Source organism: Lepidochelys kempii, chromosome 4 (assembly GCF_965140265.1).
Source record: "Lepidochelys kempii isolate rLepKem1 chromosome 4, rLepKem1.hap2, whole genome shotgun sequence".
In the NCBI taxonomy this organism is placed as follows: Eukaryota; Metazoa; Chordata; order Testudines; family Cheloniidae; genus Lepidochelys; species Lepidochelys kempii.
Genome location: NC_133259.1, coordinates 32,775,548 through 32,802,405, shown reverse-complemented (window position 1 = coordinate 32,802,405; position 26,858 = coordinate 32,775,548). Strand labels below are relative to the sequence as shown.

General features: G+C 44.0%; 1 protein-coding gene across 4 annotated transcripts in view; it reads left to right on the top strand.

The window, feature by feature from the left end:
• The first annotated feature begins 1,675 nt into the window (after positions 1–1,675).
• The window catches only part of ELOVL6 (ELOVL fatty acid elongase 6), a 124,911-nt gene continuing 99,728 nt past the window's right edge, over positions 1,676–26,858 (top strand). For 3 of the 4 annotated variants that reach the window (XM_073340897.1, XM_073340896.1, XM_073340895.1), the window contains exon 1: positions 1,676–1,964. In XM_073340897.1, the coding sequence (XP_073196998.1) occupies positions 1,876–1,964 (89 nt within the window). In that variant the 5' untranslated portion in view covers positions 1,676–1,875. Of the gene's footprint in view, positions 1,965–8,546; positions 8,614–26,858 lie in introns of those variants that run through there. The other variant, XM_073340898.1, reaches the window with a different exon arrangement.

Sequence of the window (26,858 nt, the reverse complement as noted above, 5' to 3'; positions counted from 1 at the left end):
TTTAGACCTTTCTGAAATATTTCACAATAAATTAAACATTTCATGTAGACACTAGCTCTTGACCTAAATCTCAGTCCCTGCTTGTTTATTTAAAGATCGCTTCAGCTGACTCTTATATTTCAGTGTTTTTGTTTAATTTACTAAACATCCTTATAGGCCCTCTATAGGAGACTCGTATCCCCCTTTTTAGATCTCAGTGGTGTAGTCCATTATGACATTCAGCTAGAGAACCTGTCTGCTTCATCAACTGCAGAGGGAGAGCTGTCTCCTGGGTCCTGAAGCCCACCATTTCATTACCCTTTGCACCCATCCCATCAACCAAAGAACTATATAAATTCATCTGCTAAGGATGATCAGGTCAAATTCTGAAAATCAGATATTTAGGTCTCAGAATTGAATGCTTTATCAGAATCCTAAAAGCAATAAAAATATTCCTATGATTTAAAATTATTAAAAAAGGATTGTTGGGGGTGGATGGGGAGAGAGAGATTGCAAACACTGCTGGGGAATGTTTACTTTTAACTTCTAAGTAGTTCCCTGGTCTGTGGTCCCCTGGGGTCTGCAGATTATGTCTAAGATTTCCATAGGGGTCCGCACCTCCATTCAAATTTTTTTAGGGGGGCCGCAAATGAAAGAAGGTTGAAAACCACTGAACTGGTGCATCCTTGTGTTGGAGCATGACCCTGGAGGTGAAAATGACTAATTGTGAAAGTGACTAGTATCAGTGCTGACTGAAAGGGGTGGGGGGAACAGCATAAAAGGAATTGTTTGTTAATAAAGAAAATAGAAGGTGGGGTTTGTAAAATAATTCAGGAAGTTTGTCCTCGCATATGATTTTTAACCTGACAGCATCTATTTAAATTGCTTTGTGGGTACAACTGTGGGTATAGCTGAGTTGTAAGGTGTGAGGGAAATGAAAGAGAGAAGGGTAATGTGTGATGTGTAACATACAGAACTGTAAATATCTATTTTAGTGCTGTCCACCCTATGCATTTATAGTGTGTCCATCACTGCAGTATCTAGGGACCAGTACTAACCAGGCTGAGTTTTCTGGCCAGTCATGTATGTTAGGATGTGCAGGAGGCTGAACAGTGGTTGCCGGAGCAGAATCTGACTGAGGAACGATTAATATTATCTCCAAAGTTAATTGAAGGGAATTATTCAAATTAGTAGTAGTGGGGAAGGGAGGGAGAGAGAATTTGATTGGGACAGTTGATCTAATTCTCTTCCAAATCCAATCTCTGAGAAAATGTGCTGTAAGCTTTGTTCTGACATCAGCAGTACTTAATGTTCCCTGGGATTTATATGTTTTTACTACTGTAACGTGAACATCGTGGGTAAGATCATTAGCAGCTTCCAGTGCTGGGAGCTTGGGCAGCGTGTCTCATTCAAAGCCATAAAGGAAGTGAACGTGATTAGATGCCAAAGAAGCTAATGCTCAGGGGATGATTTCCTTAATGCTGCAATCTAGTCTAGATTATATTAGTTCCCAGTTTTTGCATGAGCCAGACTGTCTCGTTCTAAACGGTGGAGGATTTTCTAGCCCGGGGGCTACGTTTGCACTTGCAGGAGGTATATGCATGTCACTGTGAGCAAGCAGAAGCTAAACCCCTGCACAGACGGGCACTAAGACCGCAACGCTTCCATTTCCTCTCAGGGTGGATGCAGAAGCTGAGAGGAGGAGACCTCCAGACACGGGTGGAGAAGGATAGGAAGAGGAGAAAAGCAATGCGAAATCAAGGGTATAGCTGAGAGAGACAGAAAGAGAGGGGGAGAGAGAAAGGGGCGATTGAAGGGAAGACGCAGGGGAAAAGCTCTTAGATACTATATTTATATTTAGACATAGGAAGGCATCCCCCCCAGAAGATTGGTCCAATGAACATGTCAGTGTTGACTTTGCAAGAATACGAATTTGAAAAGCAATTCAACGAGAATGAAGCCATCCAGTGGATGCAAGAGAATTGGTAGGTGATGGTTAATGTAGTATTTACCAGTAGCTACTGTAGCTGTCTCTCTCTGAGCATGTGTGTTTTATATCTATGGATGGATTAGACATAATTGACTACAGGGTAATCGCCGAGCCAGTCTCTGTGTATTACTGGCTCCGATGAGGTGCAGTGGTGTGTGTGTATGTATGTATATATAAACATACATACCAATATATGCATCAGTGTGTGCATATGCACATTGGTGTGTGTGTGAATTATTCCAGTGACATAACAAACCACACAACAAAAGCTCAAGGATACTAAGATTGAGAGACTGCCCTGTTTTTCTAATTTTAAAAAGTTATATAACACCGATGGCAATCCCACTAATAAAAAATCTTTTTTTATAATGAGATAAAACGATTCCCCGCTACCTCCTTCCATTTTACTTTTGTTCCTGTTTCGCTCTTGTACCCCTGCCTTTGCCATCTCCCTAATGCCCTTCTTTTCTCCTTGCAACTCCTTTCTGTACGTGTGCCCCATTTCCTCTTTCGGGGTCTCTCCCCCCAGCCTCCCCTTCCCACTGCTCCAGTTACCTCCTTCCAACTCTAACGCAGAAGAACAAGTGAAAAACAAAACACAAGGAACTGTCGAGTCCCCTGCTTCAAATAAAACTTAAACTGCAGCCATGCTCCTATTAACTTTTCATGCATGTCTGTGTCTGGGGAGATCTTCAAGTGACCTGGATTTACAAGAAAAAGAGGAAAGTTAAACTGCGTAGGGGCAGGCGGGGAACGCGTGCTGGAAAAGTTCCCATGCCGGGCACATCATGTCTGCGATGGGTGCCTGACCATCCAGGCACGGGAGGGTACAGCCAGCCAGAGCATGGAGTCGCCCGGCAGGGTTTGTAACGTGCATGTGTATTCGCCGGGAGGATGTCTGAGACCAAACAAACGATGGGGTCCTCTAGGTGGAGGATGGGATCTAGAAAGAGCGTGCGGTGAGGTCTACCCAGACACCGGCTGGCGGCATTCGCAGAGCGAGAGCTCGCCGGCGAGACTGTCTCTCTTTCACAGCGCCCCTTGTCTCTCGTTGATGAGACCGAGAGAGGGGGGGAGTGAGCCGGAGACGCTACCGGGTGGCTGCAGTCAGGGCGCGCGCTCTGCTGCTGCGATGTCGGGGAGCGGGGCTTTCCTCCCTCCGCCCGGGCGGCGGTGGGCCGGCTGGCCGGCGGGTCTCGCTGACTGGCCTGCCGCCGCGCCGCCCGGGCTGCAGCGCCGCCATCCCCCGGGCGCCCGGACGCACACGTGCGCCTCCCTTTCAAATCTTCCACTCCTCCTCCCGCTCCCTCCCGGGGCTGGACCGGCCGCGGCTGTGGCAGATCATCGCCCCGTTAGCTGCCGCGTGTAAGCCTCCTTCTCCCCGGGCGCCTCACGCCGGGGCCTAGGCTGGTTCCGGGGGGGGTGGCGAGGCGGCCCTGCTCTGGTGCACGGGGCTGGGGGTGTCCACAGCTGAGCTGGGGCTGCCTCTGTTCCCCGCTGTGGAAGCAGCTGGAGGCTGGGGTACCTCGATAGCAGCAGCGCCGTGCGCGAGGCCGGGAGAAGAGAAACCATTGCAGCCCCCGACATGGCAGAATTGCTAGCCCCCAGCTTAAAAAATCTTGAGTCAGGACCCCCAAAACGATGGGTGCCTTAAAGTCACGAGTAAGGCTAAGATTTTATCATGGATATTTTTCGTAAAAGTCAGGACAGGTCGGGGCAACAAAGGAAAATTCTGGGAAGCTGTGACCTGTCTTTTTATTAAAAATATCTGTGACAAAATGGGGGTCTGTGGTCCCCACACTGCCTACAGTGGGGCAGCTGTGTGGCGGCTAGGAACTCCGGGGTCCACTGCCACCCAGGGTTGGGAGCTGTGGGGCCCCTGCCACTTGCAGCAGCTGGGGGCTGCAGGGTACCCCAGCCACCCACAGGTCCAGGGGCCTGCGGTGGCCAGGAGCTTGGGGCTTCCCTGCTGCCTGTGGCGATGGGCAGCTGTGGGGTACACCCACAGTCTGCAGTGGCTTGGAGCTCTGGGGGCTGCCAGAGGTGGCGGGGGTACCCCGCAGCTCCCCGCCACCTGGGCGGGGGACCCAGCAGCTCCTGACCGCTGAAGGCTGAAGTCTAAGAGGTCACTGGAAGTCACGGATTCCGTGACTTCTGCAACTTCCGTGATTAAATCATAGCCTTAATCTGGAGACTTAAAACTAATTAATAATACATGTTGGGTTCTTTCTATGTGCCTTCTGGTTTCTCCCACCTTTAGGCTGCACTTGGCTCACATTTATAAGTTTTTCTGGGCAACCAAGAGAGCTAGAAACTTTCTTTGTGTAGGAAATGAAAGCCAAGAGTCTCACCTCATCACATGCTTCCAGGAGCTGGGGCTTTAACAAACACACCAAATATCATGAGACTTCATTATAAAATGAACACTAAAGTGGCCAGGTGAAAAGCAGAACACCCAGTGCAAGGCTCAGAGCCTCCCACCACCTCCTCTGCTGCTGTGGTTTGATTGTGTGTGAAAAGCAAGTGCCTAACCAGCTTTATCTGGTGCTGCACTTCCCCTGTGCCACCTTCCCCTGTCCTGCACCCCTTCCTCTCTCCCAGCTTCCTATACCTCTCATCCCTTACCCTCTGCATCTGCCTTCCAGTGCACACTGTGCCCTTCATTCCTTCACTCTCTGCATTCACCTCCCGCTTTGTGCTATACTTCCCCCCCTCTTTTCCCCTCCCTTTGCCCCTTATGCTTGCTTGTTTTGCTGCACTCTGCCCCCAAACCTCTCATTTCTTTGCCTCTGTGCTGCATCCTTCCCTTCATATCCTGTGTCCCATCCCTTCACATTCCCTGCCATCTCTCTTCTCATCCTGCAACCCCAACACTTTGCATAGTGAGTAACTTCTCTATTTCCCGGTGGGTGATAGAGGAGGGATATGAGCCAGCTACAAGCTAAGGCTGCACATCCTGGGTTTGCTAGGCTGAATGATCCAAGGCCCTTACTGGGGTACCAGAGATGCTTCTGGGATAGCTCAGTGGCACATGTGGTTTCTAGAACAGCAATGTATTAAAGTAACCATTAAATGCTTTGACTTCTCTGTTCACCTGCTGGAGAGATGATTAGGGAAATTAGCTCCTGAAGGGTACCTATTGAGGCACTCTGTTCAGCCTGATTATTTGTTTTGCCTTCGTTTGTTTTTATTTTCTTAGATCTTAAAAATCTTATTAGGCTTAGTAGCTCTGGGTCTTGTTCCTTTTGTTCTAACTCTCTCTACTAATGGAGAAAATTCTCCTCATGATGTAACATTTCAGTAAAGGGGTGGAGGCAGGGATAGTCAATAAGCGGATCGCAGGCCAAATCCGGACCTCCAGACGCTTTTGAACAAACTGCAATTTTTTTTTATTTACTTATCATTATTGTAATTATTTTTGTATTATTTTCTCTGGAGTCTGCACCTTGATTATACCTTGACAAAAAATAATTGATTACCCTGGGGTGGAGGAGATTGTTTCCTCCATAAATACTTCCATAAGCCCACAAGGGAAGCCGTGTGGCCTGATGAATTAATACTTGACTGAAAGTCAGGTGTCTGTGATCTTCTTGGTTCTGCTGCACTTCACTATGTGACCATCACACTGAGGAAATTGCAGAACTGCTGTGTGCCTCAGTTTCCCCAGGTGTAACATGGGGATAATATTGCTTGGATAACTACCTGATAGGGTGCTTTGAAGATTAATTAGTTAATGTTTGTAGATTGCTTTGAAGATGTGTTGTATAAGTGCTAGATAGTATTATTAAAATCCCCTTAAGTGCCTCAATTTACTGCAAAGGTTTGCCTGTTGCAATTCCAATAATACTAAGCTCCCACTCTCTAGATTCAAGGGGGGAACAAACATTTTCATGCTCTTACTTTGTAGTTGAAGAGATTCGGTCATCCGTGTGTGAACTTCTCAATCTAACTTCATCTGTTTTAAGGGTACTGATGAATTAAGACCTCCAGTTCATATTAAACTGTAGGAGGAGAGATTTGCTCAGGTTTGAGAACATTACTGAAAATGAAATGGAGTCATGTCCATTGAGATGCTTTCTGCTTTGTGAGTGTTCCCTTGGAAATGCTAGTAAAAATTCTTTGTAGTTCAAGTAGATGATAAACTTATTTAGGAAATTCACCTCCCTAACAAAACAATCATGTTTCCAGTGTTTTAATTTTTAAGAGAACTTATGTAGTAAAATCCAGTAGGTACAGAGCATGAGGAAAGGCCTCTTTATCTCCCACCTGAGTAACATAATGGGGTTTCTATACACAGATGAAGGATAGTAAATGGCTTCTTGACTTTGTTATAGGCTTGATATGAAGTTGTCTGGACCAGTGTAATTAACATATGGGCCCTAAAACAGGCATATTAAAGGGCATGTTTCAGGGATAAACGTTTTTGGTTTTCTGGCAAATGCAAATATCAGTGGAATAAGCAAAATCGTTGCTTTAAAAAAATCAAGACATTCCTCTGGTGGGAGGCTTTATACTACAAGTTGCAATAGTCTTTTAAGTTAGAATACATCATCATCACCATAACATGGAGGTAGAAAGAAAATCAAATAGGTGTGGCATTTATTATTTCAGTTCCATGTTAGAAATGTATCTTGATAGCTACAGAAAATAAATCTGCAATGTTTTAAATGATTATTCTGAATGGATAGGGTGAAACGGACCTAAGGAATTTACTGTGTCTGCATTTTGTATAGCATGTTTGGAATCTCAATAGTTTATACAATTTTATTCATACAAAGACTCAGCACAGAAGCTGAAGCCTCCAGGAGAGTATGGCAAAAGTGGCTTTACACCCTTTCATGCCTTCTGGATTCTGGGCCACTCCAGTGACCGAAATGTCCGTCTGCAATAGCCCATCCTGGGCTACCCATGGACTGTGATGCAGTCCAGAATCCTCATAGCAACAAGCACTATTGGCATGCTCTCACTCTCCAACTCTGCCTCCAGCAAGCTGCCTACATGGGGACTTTTGACAGTGAATGAGAATTAGGCGCTTGGGCCTTTGAAAATTTCCCTCTTGGAAGCTGAAATTAATGGAGTTCCACTGACATATAGTGGGAGTAACTGTGGTAAATCAGGCCTTCCATGTTTTAACTCCAGATGTTCTTATTTTACTTCATGAAGACTCTGATCCTGCAATGAGGCCCATGGGTGGAGTGCTGTGCGGATGCAGTCCCATTGAAGTCTGGGTCTAAACTGGCAATGTAGTAAATAGCATAGTGTTTTTAAATGCAGGCAAAACAAATGATGAAGAAGAGGAGTACTTGTGGCACCTTAGAGACTAAACTCACGAAAGCTCATGCTCAAATAAATTTGTTAGTCTCTAAGGTGCCACAAGTACTCCTTTTCTTTTTGCGGATACGGACTAACACGGCTGCTACTCTAAAACGAATGATGTTTTTTGTGATCTGTATAAGCTAACATATCTTGTCTTTCTGTTAATATGTGTGTATGTATAATGTAAATACATCCTTCCAGCTATCCCCACAGAATCTCTGGTTCTTTCCCACTTAAAAATTAATTGAGAACGATTCTTCTGGCTGCCAAACGAAGACCTGGCAATGCACCACCCATTGGAGGTGAGATTACTGACTCAGCAGACAGAATCACACAATGCTTTTTTGGGCCAGTAGGCCCACTTGTTATCATAAAATCTTACTTCACTTAATGATGCAAGTATGTTTTTTACATATAGCTGATGGCTTTTTAAAAAATACCAAACTATACCATGTCTCTCACTCTTGCTCTGCCCATCCTTTAGGAACATTGACTTCAGCGGGAGTAAGATTGGGCCCAGTACCTGTTGAGATGATTTCTTAAATTATGCAGCTCCCCCTAAATCCTTGCAAAAAGGGGGAGGGGGGAGGAATATAGGAAATTAGGAAAGTCTGCAGACTCTTGCTTCCCTAGCTAAACAGCTGTATGAGGAGTTAATACATTTTTACTTATTTATTGTATTTATTTTATGTCAGGTAGAACATACATAGAAATTATTTATTTAAAGAAAATTTACATTGCAGTCAGATGTACTGTGAAATGGATTCTAGAGCTGAGTTTCTAGTTTACAGCTGCAGTCAGTGAGGTAGCAAAATTGGTCAGTGATTGGAAAAAATGATAGAAATTAACTGATTAAGCAGTAAATCCTCACTCTTTTTTTCCTTGTATTCCTGCAGACAGCCAGGTTTATGCCAGAAGCACTAAATGACAGTGCTTGTTGTAATTGTCTAGCCAATAATAATTATCTTCTGATGTCTGCTGACACTGTGTTCACCAATAGGAGAGCCTGAGGTCTGTGCTGACTGCTCAGAGACTACGTATGTGAGGTTACGTCATGAGAGAGGGTTTGCCTAAAATCACACACAAACTTTTCCCCTTTCTGTTCTGTGGAACCTTGTATAATGATGTATACTACCAGTAGGTGCTTCTTCTCAAACGGTTTACTTTTTTAGATTTTTTTTCAGGTTTGCTTATTTCTGAAATGTTTTACTCTCTTTAAAACAAACAAACAAATATAGAAAATATACAGGCCAATATCTGCTCTCATGTAACACTGCAGACCAGATGGAGTTCCAGGTATAAGTAAGAGCAGCAGTGGTCCTAAATCTGTAAGTTATTTTGCTACAAATGTTCTTTGGAGTATATTATAGAAAAGGGCTGTTTAATAAGAAAGCTTTTGTACAAAATGAAACACTGTGTGAAGTAAGCCAGTCATTTATTTAATAGGCACAGGCAACTCAAATGTATAAACCTGAGACCAATAGAAATGTTTCTGCAATTTAAAAACAAATTCCAATGGCTGCAATTGTTTTTAACCCTTTATTGTCTGAAACTAACATTGCAGCGCTGAGCGTGATAACAAACAAACTTGAATCTAACAGTTGATTTTTCAGATTCAAAGCTGGGGGAAGTGTAAAAATAAAGAGCATAAACGTTGATAACTCAGTTGGATTTTTAAAATTCATTTGCTTTTAATAATTTGCATAAGCACCATAACTAAAGAAATGTGTGTTGTCCACATATGGAGCCAGTTTTTCTGGTCTGCTTGAGCTATGCTCAACCCAGGTCGAAGGTTGGAGGCATGTATAGAGGGCAGAGATGGGTTTAAGCCACCTTTGTGTTCCCACAATCCTGGGCACTGCCTATCCTCTGGCATAAATTAGAATCATAGACATATAGGCCTGGAAGGGACCTCATTAAATCATATAGTCCAGTTCCCTGCACTGAGACAGCACTAAGTATTATCTAGACCTTCCGTGACAAGCATTTCTCTAACCTCTTCTTAAAAACCTCTAGTGATGGAGATTTCACAACCATCCTGAGTAATTTGTTTCAGTGCTTAACTACACTTACAGTTAGGAAGTTTTTTCCTAATCTAAATGTTCCTTGTTGCAGTTTAACCCCATTACTGCTTGTCCTGTCTTCAGTGGCAAGGAGAGCAATTTATCACCCTCTTCTTTATAACAACCTTTTACATACTTGAAGACTGTTATCTTGTCGCCCCTCAGTCTTCTCTTCTCCAGACTAAACAAATCAAATTTTTTCAATCTTTCCTCAGAGGTCAGGCTTTCAAGACCTATAATTATTTTTGTTGCACTCCTCTGGACTTTCTCCAGTTTGTCCACATCTTTCCCAAAGTCTGGTGTCCAGAACTGGACACAATACTCCAATTGAGGCCTTATCAGTGCTGAGTAGAGCAGAAGAACTTCTTGTGTCTTTCTTACAATACTCCTACTAATACACCCCAGAATGACGTTTGCTTTTTTTGCAACAGTATTACATTGTTGATTCATATTTAACTTGTGATCCACTATAATGCCCCAACTCCTTTCCCACAGTACTCCTTCCTAGGCAGCCATTTTCTGTTTTGTATCTGTGCAACTGATTATTCCTTCCTAAGTGTGGTACTTTGCATATCTCCTTAGTGAATTTCATCCTATTTGTTTCAGACCATTTCTCCAGTTTGTCAAGATCATTTTGAATTTTAATTCTGTCCTCCAAAGCTTTTGCAACCTCTCCCAGCCTGTTATTGACTGCAAACTTTATAAGTGTACTCTCTATGCCACTATCCAGATCACTTATGAAGTTATTGAATAGAACTGAACCCAGGATAGATCCCTGCAGGATATAACTTAGAGCAAACTGAAGGTTGTTCTAACTTGTGTGTCCCACTCTCCATGGTTCCCGGAGGTCATTCCAACTGCCAGGGAAGGCGAAAGTACAAGGATTCCTCATTGACTCCACCATTCCCAAGAAATGCCCCCTGCACTAGGGACAGAGAGGGGCAATGCTGGAGAGCTGCTATGTTAACTGTTTGGGATTCTCTTTGCCCAAGTGTAATCTTTAGGGTGGATCTGCTAGCTTTACAGCTATGTTATGCTCCTGGAGCCCCCTAAAGCAATTATAGTGAGGCCAAGAATTTAGTTTAAGATTTTTTAAATAAACTCAAATTCCTGGATTGTAAATATATATTCAACATTTATCATTAAGACTATGATTTAGTCACGGACAGGTTACGGGCAATAAACAAAAATTCACGGCCCATGACCTGTCCATGACTTATACTATAAATACCCATGACTAAATCTTGGGAGGGGTCACTACTGGGAGGGGGGGGGTTCACTACTGGCGTGGGTGCCCCAGGGGGCCACTGCAGAGGGGGTGGACTGGGGCCAGCTGCACCAGCTGCCAGGGCCACTGAGGAGTGGCTGCTCTGGCCACCTGGGAACTTCTGCCGGGGGCTATTGACAGTGGCTGCTCCTGGCGACCACTGCTGGGGGCTGCCGAGAGCAGCTGGTCTGGCCACCCCCCGGGACCACTGCTCAGGTGGTCCCTGGGGCCTGCCACACAGACTGCTACTCAGGTAGTCCCTGGGGCCAGCTGCCTGGGGCCACAAGCTGGTGCGGCTGGCTGCTAGGTGGCCCCAGTTGCTGGCTGCAGAGCTGCTCCAGCAGAAGTCGGTGTTGCTGGCCCCGGAGCCAGCTGCTTGGGCGGCCCTGTGATCAGCCACACTGGCTGCCACAGAAGTCACGGAGGTCGCAGAAAGTCATGGAATCCATGACTTCTGCAAACTCTGTAACAAACACGGAGCCCTAGTTATGATTTTTGGTGTGGCTAATATATTACTCTGAGATCAATTTTAAGTGTTGATGATGAAATCAGTGTTCCAGGTGTCATGTAGTGAGTTTACTGATTGAAAATGTGGTTATACATTTCTTCAGTAGACAATGTCAGGGACCTGCAGCAGAACCAACACACAGCTTATTGCCTTCAGCTAATGAACCTGGCCTGATTGGCTGAAGACTACAGCAGACACATTCTTAAACCCTGCAGCAACCCTGGACCCTGGCTGCTCAATAGCATTTCACACCTGCAGCTGTGTTTCTGGTTCCACTTCCTAGTCCTGGTCTCCTTGTTCCAGCTCCTGGTCTCCTCCTCCTTGCCCCTGATTCTTGGCTCCTGCTCCTGGCTGCTACTCCAGATCATACTCTGCTTCTGACCCTTGGCTCCTGCTTCCTGGCTCTCAGCTCTGGTTTGCCCCCTGGCCTGTATATTTGGCTTTGGACCCCAGCTCTTACCCTTGGTTCCTGGTCCACAACTCCAGCTTCCTCCCTGGACTTGGTAACTTGGTTCCTGATTTGGGCTCTGGCTACTAGACTTGGTCACCCAGGCTCCAACCATTAGGCCAGTTCCCCATCCTGCCTATTAGACTAGGCTGTCCCCAGCCTAAAAAACAGTAATGGCGTAACAGACGCAGTAATGACATGAGGTTTCCAGCCTTACTGCACAGATCAGTCAAAGGTTAGTGTTGATAGAAATCATATGTCAGAACAAGTGTCACACATGCTAAGGATAGACAATCCAATACCTCAGTGATGGATGTAGCATACAAAGCCAAATAGAATAGGAGCATATTGACCAAACAACATGTGGGAACATCTCTTCACCTGACTTGCTTTTTCTTTAGTTAAGATTTGTTCACTTCTTTCTGAATAAGCCTCCTCGTTGGTTTTATTATTTGGGGGCAGAGGGGAAGGAGAAAATGAAATGTTTAGTAGAACTGTGAAGCATCAGGTATGCAGCTGATTCTGTGTAAATGATAAATAACAATAACTTTCCATAATTTTGGAAATAAGTCATGGTTACCTGAGAAAACAATGGACAGAAGTTTTGCATGTGAACCAGTATATTTAGGTATTGCTAGAGTGAATCACAGGTTGGACTGTGACAATATTTGGACGAAATTATCTGAACACTAACATGGTTCTGCTCTGAAAATAAGCTCTGAAGAACTGGTATTGTGAAACTCTGGCTTCCATGTTAGATTTGTCTAGCTGACACCATGCACTTGGGCATCCTCCACTGCTGAGAAGTGACCAAAACTGAACTCCCTGTCAGCCTGGCAATACCTTGAGGGAGATCAGAGGGAATTACTATCACCTGGTTTCCCTATGCCTGAGTCCCCTCTCCAGCACACCTGACTCCCGCAAGCACAGGGAAAAATCATCACCACATGATGGAACTGATTGATTCATTATTGGTATTGTAGTGCCTAAAAACCCAGTCATGCTGAGCCCCACTGTACTAGGCACTATATAAACATAGGCCCAGGAGTCTTGTTCTGTCCTCTCCCAGGCCATCTGTTCTTCCCCTTTTGTTAGCTGAGCCAATCAGTTGCACCCTCCTAGAGTTTGTGCTGCTGTGACTCCCATGTAGATGATCTTTCTGCAAGGGGTTCTGCCAGGCCAACTTTTGCAACTGCTGGTTCTGGTGTACAACCTGGGATCTGGAAACATGTTTCCAGGACTAAAGATCCCATAATCAGAACTTTGCTGACCATTTTGTGGGTGATGCATGAGGCAGATTGGAATCCATCCCACTGTTCCACAGATGTCTTGACTCTCCAGTGCTAAGAGGAATCAACACTCTTTTGTTTTGTGTGTATGTGGGGGAGGGGGAGTTATGACAGTGTCTTGTGTATCCGGAAGTCATGTTCACTAAAGTTGCCATGTCCACTTTGGGCTCAATTACTTAGGGCTTTTCCATGAGCCCTGAACAAGTGGCAGGGCATTGTTGTGCTGCCACAGGAACAGACTGGAAGGCAAATTGGACCTCCCAGTCACCATCTTGCCTCGTGTTTTCCCCTTAACTGCAGGGAAAGTACTCTTAGCCAGGTCTCTCCTCACTCCAATGGGGTTCCACGGTTCACCTGCATAACTGTGTTTGCTGTAGTATGACAAGACAGAGCCAAGGCTCCACCCACTCCCCACTGTGTGTACAAGGTGGGAAGGCATCAGCACTTTGGAAGGTGTTCTCTCTGTACTGCTTCCTGCAGTGCAGGTAGCTGGCACCAGGGTGTAAGGGTATGGTTTGTGCATCTTTCCTCCTTTGCGCTGCCACAAGATCCCAGGTCACAATCTGGCCATTAATGAAGGCTTTTATCATAACCCTTCTTTAAGCCAATTTACTAAATCTGCTGATTTATAGTAATAAGATTGGAGAAAAAAGGATAATTGATATTTTTGCATCTGGCTGTACTGTTTCTGTTTTCATGGTTGTTATACTTTGGATAAGGTGGAGGATGGTTGACTTTGAGCTAGGAATTCAGGGAATTATGGTTGTGTGGTAATTTGGGTGTGTAGAGTACCTGCCTACATAGGAAATTAAAAATATTCAGGAGGCCATCTCGGGAGCAGAGATGTGGTTTCTGTTCTTATTGCTCTCAGTGATAAACCTCATTAGCATTCAGGGAGCTATGATAGCTTGTTTGTTATAGTACAGAGTCTGTAGGCAGTACGCATGGCAAGAGTCTATAATCCATAATTATAAAAAAGATTAGGTCTGGGGAGAAGTTTTACATTTTTCAAAAATGGAAATATACATTTTAATCTCCACCTATGGCTTATTATTTTAAAATGGAAATTAGCATCGGTCAAGATTTAAAACAAACTTTCAGCTGAATCTGACCTCTTCATTGTAGGCACTAGCTAGCCTTATGTAACCACGTTATCTTATCACTGCTACCCTCACCCTTTCACCTCTTCTGTCTCCTGTTTGACAAACTCACTTGTTGAGTCTAGTTTTATAGGTTTCAGAGTAGCAGCCATGTTAGTCTGTATTCTCAAAAAGAAAAGGAGTACTTGTGGTACCTTAGAGACTAACATATTTATTTGAGCATAAGCCTTCGTGAGCTACAGCTCACTTCATCGGATGCATTCCGATGAAATGAGCTGTAGCTCACGAAAGCTTATGCTCAAATACATTTGTTAGTCTCTAAGGTGCCACAAGTACTCCTTTTCTAGTTTTATAGTCTTCAATTTAAGTTCTTTGGGACAGGGACGGTCTTTATTCTGTTTGTACAGCACCTAGCACAATGGATCCCTGACCCTGCGTGAGGCCGTCAGCTGCTATTTTACTACTAATAATAACAGGGTGCGGTGCTAGTTCTCACATGTGCGCTGATGTCAGATTAACCTATATTTGAGTTTGTTTCTAATCTCCCCAGGCTAGCAGAAGCAAGCCGTTGAGCCCCTGTGTGGACTCAGTTACTTTGATTACCGTCAGTTACCGTCAGCCCCATTTATTGATTAAAAAGCAGGACAAAGGGACTTCAAAGGGAGTACTGTCTACTCTTTAGCTAGACGAATAGTGACATGATGTAGAGTCTGCAGAGAGTAAGTGTCACATAACGAAGAAATGGTGGCCAGATCTCAGTTGTGCATAGGAGCCCCTATCCCTTGGTGGAGAGAACTAGAGTGTAAACTGTGGGGAAAGGATGTTCAAGATCTGTTGCTATATAGCTGCAGCATCTGAAATCTGCAAACTGAGTGAACAATTTTTTTTAAAAAATCCTCTGTTCTAATGAGCTTTTCAAATTTAATATCTTGATTATAATAACTGACTGCCTCATGTATTCTAGGATATGAAACTTATGCCCAGTGAAAGAGCATTTGTATGTATAAATACCTTCTCTGTAAATCTCAAGCAAACATTAATTAAATGTAACTACACTGGAAAAAATATGACCCTGAGATTGTAAGGGGCTAATTGATACTTCAAGAGGAAGAGACAATGGGCCAAATTGACCTCAGTGAAATGGTCTGTTGAAGACACTGGAATTATACCAGGGATGAACCTGATTCTGTGTTTTGAATGTCTTATATTGCGGTGTATGACCCTTAGGATATACTCAGATGTGGATGAAAGAAAAATGAGATTATTGCATTGTCCCATGGGACATGGAAGGGTAGTGGTTTCATTAACAACTGTTGACAATCCCTGGCTCTTAAAATTAAGTTTCCTTTTAACTTTAATTTGAAGGGAATCATTGTCCTCTCTGATTTGCAGTGCTGATCTCTGTTGCTTATTCTCTCTTCTTTCTGAATGCAGAATTTGTATTGGCATCACTGGGAATTGGGTCAAGTGCAGACAGTCGTCCCTTGGGTAGGGTGAATCGGGCAACCACTCCGGGCCCCGTGGTTTGGGAGGCCCAGCACTTTGACATCACAGTGTCAGATGCAATACTTTGCACGCATCCATCAGCGTGTGCGTGTGTATTGCTCGGGGGGTTCGGGGATCCTGGGGGCCAATTGGGACTGGAGGATCCCGGGGGACCGATGGCCATCCGTGGGGGGATCCTGGCGGTGGTTCTCAGGTTTGCCCCACAGTGCTGGAGATGGCGACGATTGTCCCTGTGTGGGCCTCATGGCTGGTTGCCCTGGAGATGGGGCTGTGGTGGCAGCAGGATCAGAGTCAGGAGACGGCACTGAAGGGGCAGGGGATGAGTGGGGCTGTGGGGCGAGCACAGCATGGTGGGGGCATCCCACGGGCTGGGACTTCCCAGCCCCATCTTGCAGGGGTCAGTGCTGTTGTCCCGGGGTCCCCAGCCCAGCCCACTGGCAGCAGGGTCGTGGGAAGGCCCTGGCTCCGGGAGCCTGTGAGAAGCCCCTCGTGGCTAGTTACTTCTGTGCAGGGCAGGGGGCTGGTCTGACCTGCCGGGCCCTGGCCCAGGAGCCCCCCACGGGGGTGCAGAGGAGCTCGGACACTGGCCCCCCGCTAGAGGGTCCATGCACAGCTCAGTCCTGGTGAGGTTTTTAAAAATTATATGAACTACATTATAATTATACAGTTGGGTGCTATCAATATTTAACCTGCAGCCTGGAGCTGTCCTTGAAGTTCACTGTAACCAGATTTCACCTGTGTAAAAAATGTTAAGGGGAGCCCATACAGGCTGATTTGTCTCAGGCCAACATCACTGTAGGGATGGCCCTGAGTGCAGAATATGTAGAACTGCAGTTCTCAGCTTCCAATGATCTTCGGGGAATGGTTGATTGTGAAGCTCTTCTTCCAGTGGCATACTAACTGCCTCCACTACTTGCCACACATTTTCTTGCATTGGCTACTCCAGTACTGACCCTTTACCTCTAGGGTTAATTGGTGCCCCAGAGTGCAGTGGACCTAAAGGAAATCCCCATTCTCTTACAAGAGCAGGGTGAGTATTCTGTACATTGTCTTATGAGTCGTGCTGTTAGAGGCCAGTGTACTCGGCAGCCGTGGGAAAAGAAGCATTTCCTTGATGATACCAAACACAAGGTGAGGGGAGGTTTGCTTTGCAGACAGTACCTGGAGAGATGAGATGGGGAATAGACTGGATGGCCCCTCCTTGAATACCCTGAGAGTTGTGTGGTAACAGCCCATTGGGTCTCCTTTGCCTGACCAGGAGACTAGAGTGGGGGCGAGGCTCTGGGTGCTATGTGGAAGAGAAGTTCAGAATTATATGAATCTAACAAAACTCACCTGGTCTTTGTGTTTTCACTTTTTGTTTCCAAAGTGAAAATTGAAGTCATAAAACCGGTGAAAAGCGAACCTTACCAGTAAAAATAATCAAAATTGATGTGAGCAAGGTTTTACACTACTGTGTGGAACAGGTTGTTTTTATGTGCTTTTCCTGTTCTTCCCCCCCCCCCCCCCCCCAAAAAAAAAATTCTTGATTTCCTGTTAAAACTCTCAGAGATTATAATGTCAGAAGGGACCAATGTGGTTATCGAGTCTGACCTTCTGTATAACACAGGCCATAGGTCTTCCCTGAGTTCATTCCTGTTTGAACTGGGGCATATCTTTCAGAAAAATATCCAGTCTTGATTTTAAAATTGCCAGGGATGAAAAATCTACCACAACCTCAGTAAATTTGTCTAATGGTTAATTACCCTCACTGTTAAAAATTTGCACCTTATTTTCCAGTCTGAATTTGTTTACCATCAACTTCCAGCCATTGAATGTTGTTAGATCTTTGTCTGATAGGCTGAAGAGCCCATTATCAAATATTTGTTCCCTACATAGGTACTTATATTCAGTGAACAAGTCATCCCTCAAACTTCTGTGTTAAGATGAATAGATTGAGCTCAATGTTGACTTCCCAGTTACAAATACATTACAAGACCTGTTGGCTAGTTTTTAATTGATTTAATGTATGTTATGCTGATTTTTATATCCTTCTGATTTCTTAATGAAACTAACATGCAGTACCAAGTCAAATGTCTTATGGAAATCTAAGTATATTACATCAACATTATTACTTTTACCAACCAAACTTTGTAATCTCATTTAAAAAAAATTAAATTAATTAGATAATGGAAAATAGACCTAACCCAAATTAACTGGCATTAATTATATTATCCTCTTTTAATTCTTTACTAATCAATTCCAATATGAGGCTGGCAGACCTGTAATTACCCAGGTCATCCCATTTAACCTTTTAAAATATTGGCACAAAATTAGCTTTCTTCCAGTCTTCTGGAAATTTCCCAGTGTTCCAAAAATTATTGAAAATAAACATGAATGGTCCAGTGAGCTCCTGAGGCAGCTCTTCTGAAACTCTTGGATGCTGATTATCCAGCTCTGCTGTTTAAAAATACAGCTGCAGTTTAACATCCTCCTGAGTTCCTTATTGAAATGGAAAATATTTCTTCTTCATATGATATGACTACATCTATTTTTCCCAAATACAGAACAGAAATATTTATTGAACACTTCTTCCTTTTGTGCATTATTATTGATAATTGTACCATTTTCATTTAGTAATAAACCTCTACCATTGTTAGGATTCTTTTTCTTCCTTAGGCCTTGTCTACACTACAGGGGAAATTCGATCTAAGCTACGCAATTTGAGTTACATGAATAGTGTAACTCAAATCGAATAGTTTAGACCTACTTACCATGGGGTCCAGACTACATGATGTTGATGGGAGATGCTCTCTGGTCGACTCCCCCTACTCGTCTCGATCTGGTGGAGTACAGGAGACGACGGGAGAGCAATCTGCGGTCGATTTAGTGGGTCTTCACTAGAGATTTATTATAAAGAAAAAAGAAAGAACAAGAAGAGAGATGTTAAATGGTAAAACAGTCACATGCATACGAAGATTTCAAAGTTCCTATATCAGGTTCCTAGCAGTATTGGTGAGTTTGTTGGTTTGAAAGTCCCTCTGGAACACATCCACAGCTTGGATGGGTCATTCAGTCCTTTGTTCAAGCTTCAGTTTGTTGAAAAGTTACTCCAGAGGTAAGAAGCAGGAATGAAGACAAAATGGAGAAGATGCAGCTGCCTTTTATAGTCTTTTGCCATGCAGCTTGATTTCCTTTTGTTCTAAACACAAGCCGCCCAACACATGGCCTGGAAGCCTTAGAGTTCTGTCCATAGGCATGCCCCTGCATGCCTTGCTGAGTCATGAGGTGTATCCCTTGCCTTCTCTCAATAAGTCAGTTGTATAGTTGATGGCCCTTGATGGGCTGTCAAGCAGGCTAGGCAGTGCTAATGCCAATCTGTCTGGGGGTGTTACCCAGATGCACAGCACAAGTTTAGAACTACAGACGTACCATACATATGAAACTTACAATACAAAGGTGATACAGACACATAAGATTATCATATCTGGCAAATTATAACATTTTTGCAGATATCTTACATGGCATATCTGGCATAACCCATTGCAATTTTACAGTATTGGTATTCATAATATCCTGAAGTGTCCCTCAAATTCCATACAGTGTCATACCCTGTAAGCCAGGTTGATTTTTTTTATTTTATTTTTTTAACCAGTGTGGCCTCTTTCTCGATTGTGGTATCTGGTAAAATGTTCTTAAACAGTTCCAAATTATAATTAACATTTTTCTGTTTAAATTCTCTCTCAGCTGATTTGATTCATAATTGTTTTCAGCTTTGTGAAATTGGTCCTTCTAAAGTTCCAAATGTATATATTACCGGCTTTGACTTTATTCTGTTTGCTCATCACAAATGTGACCAGTGTAGGCAGACAACAGCTAATTTTTGTTGCATCATTCTTTTGGTGTTTCAGAAGTTAATAAGTAACTTAGAATTAAAATCTGTTTTTAAAAAAATTATATGTGGTCTGACGGATGATGTGGAAAACTCCAAATAATTATAATGTATATTTCAGTAGCGTCGATAGGTCCCAACCGGGCCAGGTCCTATTATGTTAGGTGCTGTACAGACATGTTTAAGAAAGACAGTCCCTTTTCCAAGTGTCCCAAGGCTTAGACAAAACTCAACAGATGAGTGAAACACAGTGTGACTTTTTCCCCCAAATGGTCAAGATAAATATTGGCAGTCGGTGTCAGTAATGCAAGAGTGAGATCAATTGTACTATGTCATCACCATTACTGTGATAATTGGATGAACTTTTTGCACTATGCCCAATGGTGTAATGGAAAGCGAGTAGCTTTTGTGCCAGTATGCAGAGCTGGCTCTAAGTATGTGGCGGGGATGGGGAGAAGGGTGAAACAAACATACAAAAAGGTCAGCCAAAGAGTTTGCATGCTTTGTTTGCATGGAGAAAAGGCTACAAGAAACTGAAGTCTGTCTACCAGTGATAACTTGCTTCTGTTGCCAGATGTCCAAAATATGTCAATCCATTTTTAACAATAATAATATATTACACACAAAACATACTTTTTTATTCCAAAAGATTCAAAAAGCTTTACACACTTACTTATAGAATATGGGAGTCATTTCAAATTCCACTGGACTGCAGTAGCAGTTGATGGTGTACAGCAGGAGTGTCTATCGTGAGCCAGAATTGACCAATGTACATTGCCAGAGAGCACAGTAATACATCAGCAGCCCCCCGCCCCAGCTCCCAGTGCCTCCCACCCACCAGCAGCCCCGCCGATCAGCACCTTCACCTTCAGCTGTTTTGTGGTGTGCAAGAGGCTCTGGGGAGAAGGGAGAGAAGTGAGGGCACGGCAGGCTCAGAGGAGGGTGTGGGAAGGGGTGGAGTGGGAGCAGGGCCAGGGGTTGAGCAGTGAGCACCCCCCAGCACATTGCAAAGTTGGCACTTGTAGCTCCAGCCCTGGAGTCGGTGCCTATACAAGGAGCCTCATATTAACTTCTGAAGAGCTGCATGTGGCTCTGGAGCAACAGGTTGGGCACCCCTGGTGTACAGCAATACAACAAAGTTCCAAGCAACTTCAGCGCCAAAAGAAAAATTAAAACTTTGGAAAGTCTGCAAAATAAAACAGTTGAAACACTGAATTCACAAAGAACTGTACTGTCAAGAGACACACTATCTAAAATATTTTCCCCCTCTGACTCTAGTAAACTTTGAGACTCTCTATAGAGCTCAGGCCAGATTTTCAAGTATTCAGCACCCACAGATGAGGCCAGATTTGCAAAAGAGCTCAGCTCCCATACACATAATTGAATAAGGGCCAGATTTCAAAATCGCTCAGGACTTAGTAGCTCCCATTGCAACACTTATGGCCAGATTTGTCAAAAGACCTCAGTGCCCAAGGTACTACACTCTGAAAATGCAGCCACTTATTTTAGTGTCCAAATGGGATTTCAATTCAGTTTGAAAAGCTAGATTGTGGATGCTGAGCTCTTCTAAAAATTCTGGCCCACTGTGCCTACACCAGGTGTCGTTTCAACAGCCTGGGAGACTGAAGTCTTCTGTTCAGCCACCCAACTAGTGCAGGATGGACTGTGGCAATGCAGGCTTACCTACACACTCTATCACCAGTGTGCCTTGCTCCTGTCCTGGGAGGCTTACCATTCCCTTGCCCGTTCAATCCCTGGCATTTGCTGACTGCCAGCAAGAGTGCAAGTTCTTACTCATTTTATTGCTTTTTGCCCTTCAAGCACTTTGCAGACTTCATCTAGTTAGTACTAATTTGATTTTGTGATGATTTTGTAGACTCCTGTCTGCTAGGAGCTGACTCAAACCAACTTATTTGTCCATAGGATTCCAAACAGCTGCAAGATGCCATTACATTTCAATCACTAGAGACCTGGACTAAAACACGTGAACTGCAGAATAAAGACTGTGCTGCATTAGACAAATTGACGTACTATGTGTGAGAGATCTGTGAGCCATATCTAGCCTGCAGTGCATGATCAATGATGCAGCCTTTACGTGGGACACTAGCATTAGTTAAAGACAAGTTTTGGACTATGGTTTGTCATCTTACTCTGTGTATCTCCCTAGTTTTTGTTGTCTTCCATTGTCTCTGGACCTTGTTCTAATGTACCTTTCTCTACATATTTCCACCTTCCTCCTCTTCCCTTTATCTCTATCTTTGATCTTCTCTGTATCTTTTTTCATTGAAGAACAGACGGGCCAGCAGTTCTGGTGACCTGAGATAGTAGAAAGTTCCTGTGCAGAAGAGCTTGCCAGCAGCACTTATTGTAGAACAGGGGTGGGCAAACTTTTTGGCCCAAGGGCCACATCAGGGTTGCGAAACTGTATGGAGGGCCAGGTAGGGAAGGCTGTGCCTCCCCAAACAGCCTGTCCTCTGTCCCCTATCCGCCACCTCCCACTTCCCACCCCCCCTCAGAACACTCCACGCATCCAAACCCCCACCCCACTCCTTATCCCCTGACCGCCCCCTCCCAGGACCCCTGCCCCTAACTGGCCCCTGGGACTCCACCCCCTATCGTACCCCCCCGACTGCCGCCCCCAGAACCTCTGCCCTATCCAACTGCCCCCTGTTCCCCATCCCCTGACCGCCCCCTCCCGGGACCCCACCCCCTATCCAACTACCCCCTGCTCCCTGACTGCCCCCCAGGACCCCCTGCCCCTTATCCAATGCCCCGGCCCCCTTACCATGCCACTCAGAGCAGCATGTCTGGGAGCCGTGCCAGAGCCAGACACGCTGCCCTGCATGAGCACGCAGCCCCGGTGCCCAGAGCGCTGCCCTTGCAGCGGCATGGCTGTGGGGGAGGGGGAACAGTGTGGGAGGGGCCAGGGGCTAGCCTCCAGGGCCAGGAGCTCAGGGGCTGGGCAGGACAGTCCCGCAGGCCGGATGTGGCCCATGGGCCATAGTTTACCCACCTCTGTTGTAAAGTAAAAGTGACTAGTCAGTTTCAATCTGAGGTGCAGCTGCTGAAGAAACCCATCCACGCAGGCATGCTGCATTATTAGAATCCTGCTGCCCTGGTTGTTGTTGGATATGCTAGTTACTAGCTAGCTAGATACTAGTTGCTGTAAGGAGGTAATACGCTATCTCATTCAGATGCATTGTAGGATCACTCAGCTGCTTATTTTCTGAAATTTGACAATCAAAACCGCCCCATGAGGACCTAACATTGCACCTTCCAACAATCAAAGCAGATGGAGCCTGAGTTTGTGAAAACATTTCAGTTACGAGGCTTGGGAAGGGGGTAAAACAAGCACAGGAATATTTGCATTTTGTCATGTTCAGATGATCTCCAGTACAAAGAAACACCAAAAGTATTATTATTTACAGTTTGCATTATGGTAGCACCCAGAGGCCCCAATTTAGATGAGCCCCACATTGAGCGAGGCGCTCTGTAACAGATCCTCAACTAGTGTTAATCATCAGAGCATCCTGGAAATCGGCAGAGCTATGCCAATTTAGATCAATTGAGGATCTGTCCCTATAGATACACATAGTAAGAGACAGTCCCTGCACCCAAAGAATTTAGAATGTGAATAGACAAAGGAAGGATTATGGTTCCTATTTTGAAGATGGTATATTGAGATATTGAATGACTTGCCCAACATTACACAAGAAGTCTGGGGCAGAGTCAGGAATTAAAGCTAGCTCAGTGCCTTAAACACCAGCCATTCTGTTGACTAGCGTCTCTAATGGCATCCCATAACTGTGCGGATTTACCATGGAGTCACATGTGGCTTGCATCTTAAAACCAGCCCTGCCATTATGTATTTTTGAGTTGGTCAAAAAAGTTGATCACTTTCAGTAACAGGTTTCCTTTTATGTATTGATTGGATTATCATGTTGTTGTTTTCTCTTTTGAAAGACTTTACAGAACCAATATATACATTGAAGTCATAACTTGGTACAAATAATAAAATATTTGTAGATAAACTTGAGGTGAGTCAAATAATGGAAGCAACAATTGTTTCCCAGGAGAAAGGAAATAAATAAAAGCTTGCAGTGAATGTTAAACAAAATCGTGTTAGCAAAATACAAACAAGCTTAATGGAAAATGTAGTATGCAAAAATAATAGTACATTGAATTTTGCCCTTTATATCTTTATTGACTGCTAATATTAGTTGGGGCAACTCCACTGAAGTCAGTGGAGTTCTGTAATTCAGATCATAATCCTGCAAACACTCACATGCTCAACTTTACACACAAGTAATCAGACCCCTCGCTGTCAGTGAGCACATGTGAGAGTTTGCAGGATTGGGGTCTGACGCATCTGGTGGATCTGGGTCCATAACTTTTTTGTTGTTGGAAGAGAAACATTTTAAAGATATTTTAGCCATTTTATTCCCAAACTTTAATTACTATTGTGGTATCTCTCTACTTGCAAAGTGCAACTTCACACTTTCATTCCATACCCAAAACTTCAGTTGATGTTAAGAGCTGTTATAGGAGTGTAAGGAATTTAGGCTTAGACTCTAAAAGGTATTCTACATTGCACTAAAACACCCATGGCAGCTGACTTGGGCTCTGGGGCTATAAAATTGCAGTGTAGATGTTTGGGTTTGGGCTGGAGCCCGGGCTCTGGGATCCTTCCCCCTTGTGAGGTTTTGGAGACCAGGCTCCAGACTGAACGTCTATACTGCCATTTTATAGCCCCATGGCCCAAGCCCCATGAGCCCCGTCAGCTGACACCAGCCAGCTACAGGTATTTTTATTGCATATTCTAAGTGACCGTGGCAAAAATTAAATCAAACGAGGTGTATAACATTAAATTTGAAATACATGTTCATGCTCTTTCTCTCTTAGCAGCTTGAAAATAAACCTTTTTTAGTGTTTGTTCTTGTCCTTCTCAATTCAGCAAAATCTAAAACAAGAATAAGCACCTTTCAGGTGCTGTCCATACATTGCATTTAGCCTAGGCTTGGTGATGAAGTTATTATTAATATATAGAGACTATAACAGAATAAGCCAGTTTAGCCTTTGCAGCATATGCATTCATTCAGTTGGGCACAGGAGCCAGCACAATTTAGAGTATGCCTTAGGCTCCTGGTTGGGCCAGGTACAGGGGGAGGGAGAGGGTAAGAAAAGTAGCTCACAGTATTTGATGATGAAGGTTAATTATCAAAAGGCAGTAAAGTATTTTGAAACTATGAAGCTCCGTATAAATACTGAGCATTATTACTAGGCTCAAAAGCTACTATCCTGTGTGTATTCTGAGGGAGATATTCAAAGGTATTCAAGGGATTTGAGAGCACAACCCCAAATGACTTTCAGTGGGATTTCTGCTCCTCCATCCCTAAGTCCCACTGAAAGTCAGTGGGACTTGTGCTCTGTGGTCCCTTAGACACTTTGGAAAATACCCCGCATATGTACCAGCACTGCTTTCTGATGGCTGAACTAATCATGCTGTCTGCTCTTTATTTTATGTAGACAGTGAACTAGATCTTGCCCTTCTCTTGTTATCTGGCACATGAGGCAATAGTGGTGGATTCCTGGGCTTGCACAATGGGGTGATCTCAGGAGAGGCTACCATAGTGCACTATTTGGTGTATTTACTGCTGCTTGGAGCTGGAGCCATTGACTTAGGGGCAGAGTCTCCCCATTATTCATGCTAAGTAGTCCCTTATTCTGAGTAGTCCCATTAGCTACAGAACGAAGAGAGAATCTGCCCCTCGTTAGCTATGTTGTCTGCTCGTGTCAACATATAAGTTGGCATGGACGTGGTTTGCATGCTGGTACTTTCTTCAGGTGGACCTTGAAATGCACTCGTGTTCAGTATGAAAGGATAATACCTGGCTGTGTGCACGAAGAGAAAAGGCTCTGCCCCTGTCAGCAGCCAAACTTTCAAATTTCTGAATTAGGCAAACACTGTTGCCCATTCCACAAGTGAAACCAGGGATGTGGCTTGCTTAGATAGTGTCTTGGGCCACAGGCACCAAAATATCCAATTCCACCCGTTTTGTTCAATGAATGGGTAAAACACCAGTTTTAAGAATTGTAATAGTGGCAGGAGAAAGGAAGTTATCAGCTTTTAATCCATCAGACACGATGATCTTTATTTGTGACCTCAGTGCATTTGTGGTCATGCACTAATAAACTCAGCACTGGAATCAACACCCATTCAGGTCTATGGAAAGACTCACAGTGAGTTGAATGAGAGTTGGAATCTTAGTGCATAAATATACCAGTTGGCTTTAGCACTAGACTCGGAGTCGAATTCTTGACTGCTCCTTAAAGTCTGAGTAAAAAACTTGTACACGGGTGTTTCCTAAGAAACTTGAGCAAAGTGGAAGAGATGGAAAATGGCCTTCTTTCCCCAGCTCCTGCACTTGGAGCATCACCAGAAGGCCACATAGCTTGTGAGCTAACTTATAGCAATGGAGAATAAGGAGAAATTGACTAGAATAGTTCCCTGTATAGGCACTCTTATTCTAGAATAAGAATATCCACATAGGGAGTCATTCCATTGTAGCTATAGCACTTAAAATGTGGATATAATTTTCTCATGTAGACAAGGCCGACAGAATGTAAAGGAAAAATCCAAGTTGACATCACCGTTTTAAAGGTTGTTTGCATGTAGGATATAAACTGGGTTTTTGTGTGTGAAAATATAGTTGGATATATATGTCCTGAAAGTATCCCTGGTTTATAAATAGCAGTGGCAGAGGCAAACAATAAGAGTGCGGGGCTCTGATGAAGTCACAGCGTATCAACTGATGGGAATCCTAGATTTTGGAAATTCTCATTGTAACATCAAACAAAGGCAATTAGCAAACTCTAGAATTCCGATCAGCAAGATTGCACAGTATCATAGTTTCCTTAAGGTCCAGCGATTTCAGCAAAAGCACAGATTGCGTTTGCTTAGAGGCTGATTCTCCTATTTCACTCTTTTTATGCTAGTGTACGTCCACTAATTTCAATTGCATTATTTCGGATGTATGCAATTGGATCCATTGATTGAAAACTATTTGCAAACCTGTGCTATGGCCTACATATTTGGCACCTTCTTTCCATTCAGTTCTCAGGAGCCACGTACCCTTTCTTTGACTGAGATGTGCCTGCATTAAAGAGAATACGTCAGAGCACAGGCATAGATCTGTAAAACAGACTTAAGAGTGCATTTAGGCAAAGTGAATAGGCTACTTCTGAAAATGTATTCTTTGTCATGACTGTTTAATGCAGCATTAGCATCACCATAATCCTCTGTTTTAGTAAATATAAAAAATGGTATGTGTAGACTACATACAAATCTGTGTCTTTCTAAATATTATATAGACCCTTTTTTCCCTTCTCAACCTTAACTGGAGTAAAGGAAGAAAACTGCAGTGATGCCTTCCACAAAATACTATTGAAATAAATAGCTTATATTGCAAAAGAAGAGGGCCCTAACACAAGGTGATGTATTGTTTAAGTAAGCAGAGCTGG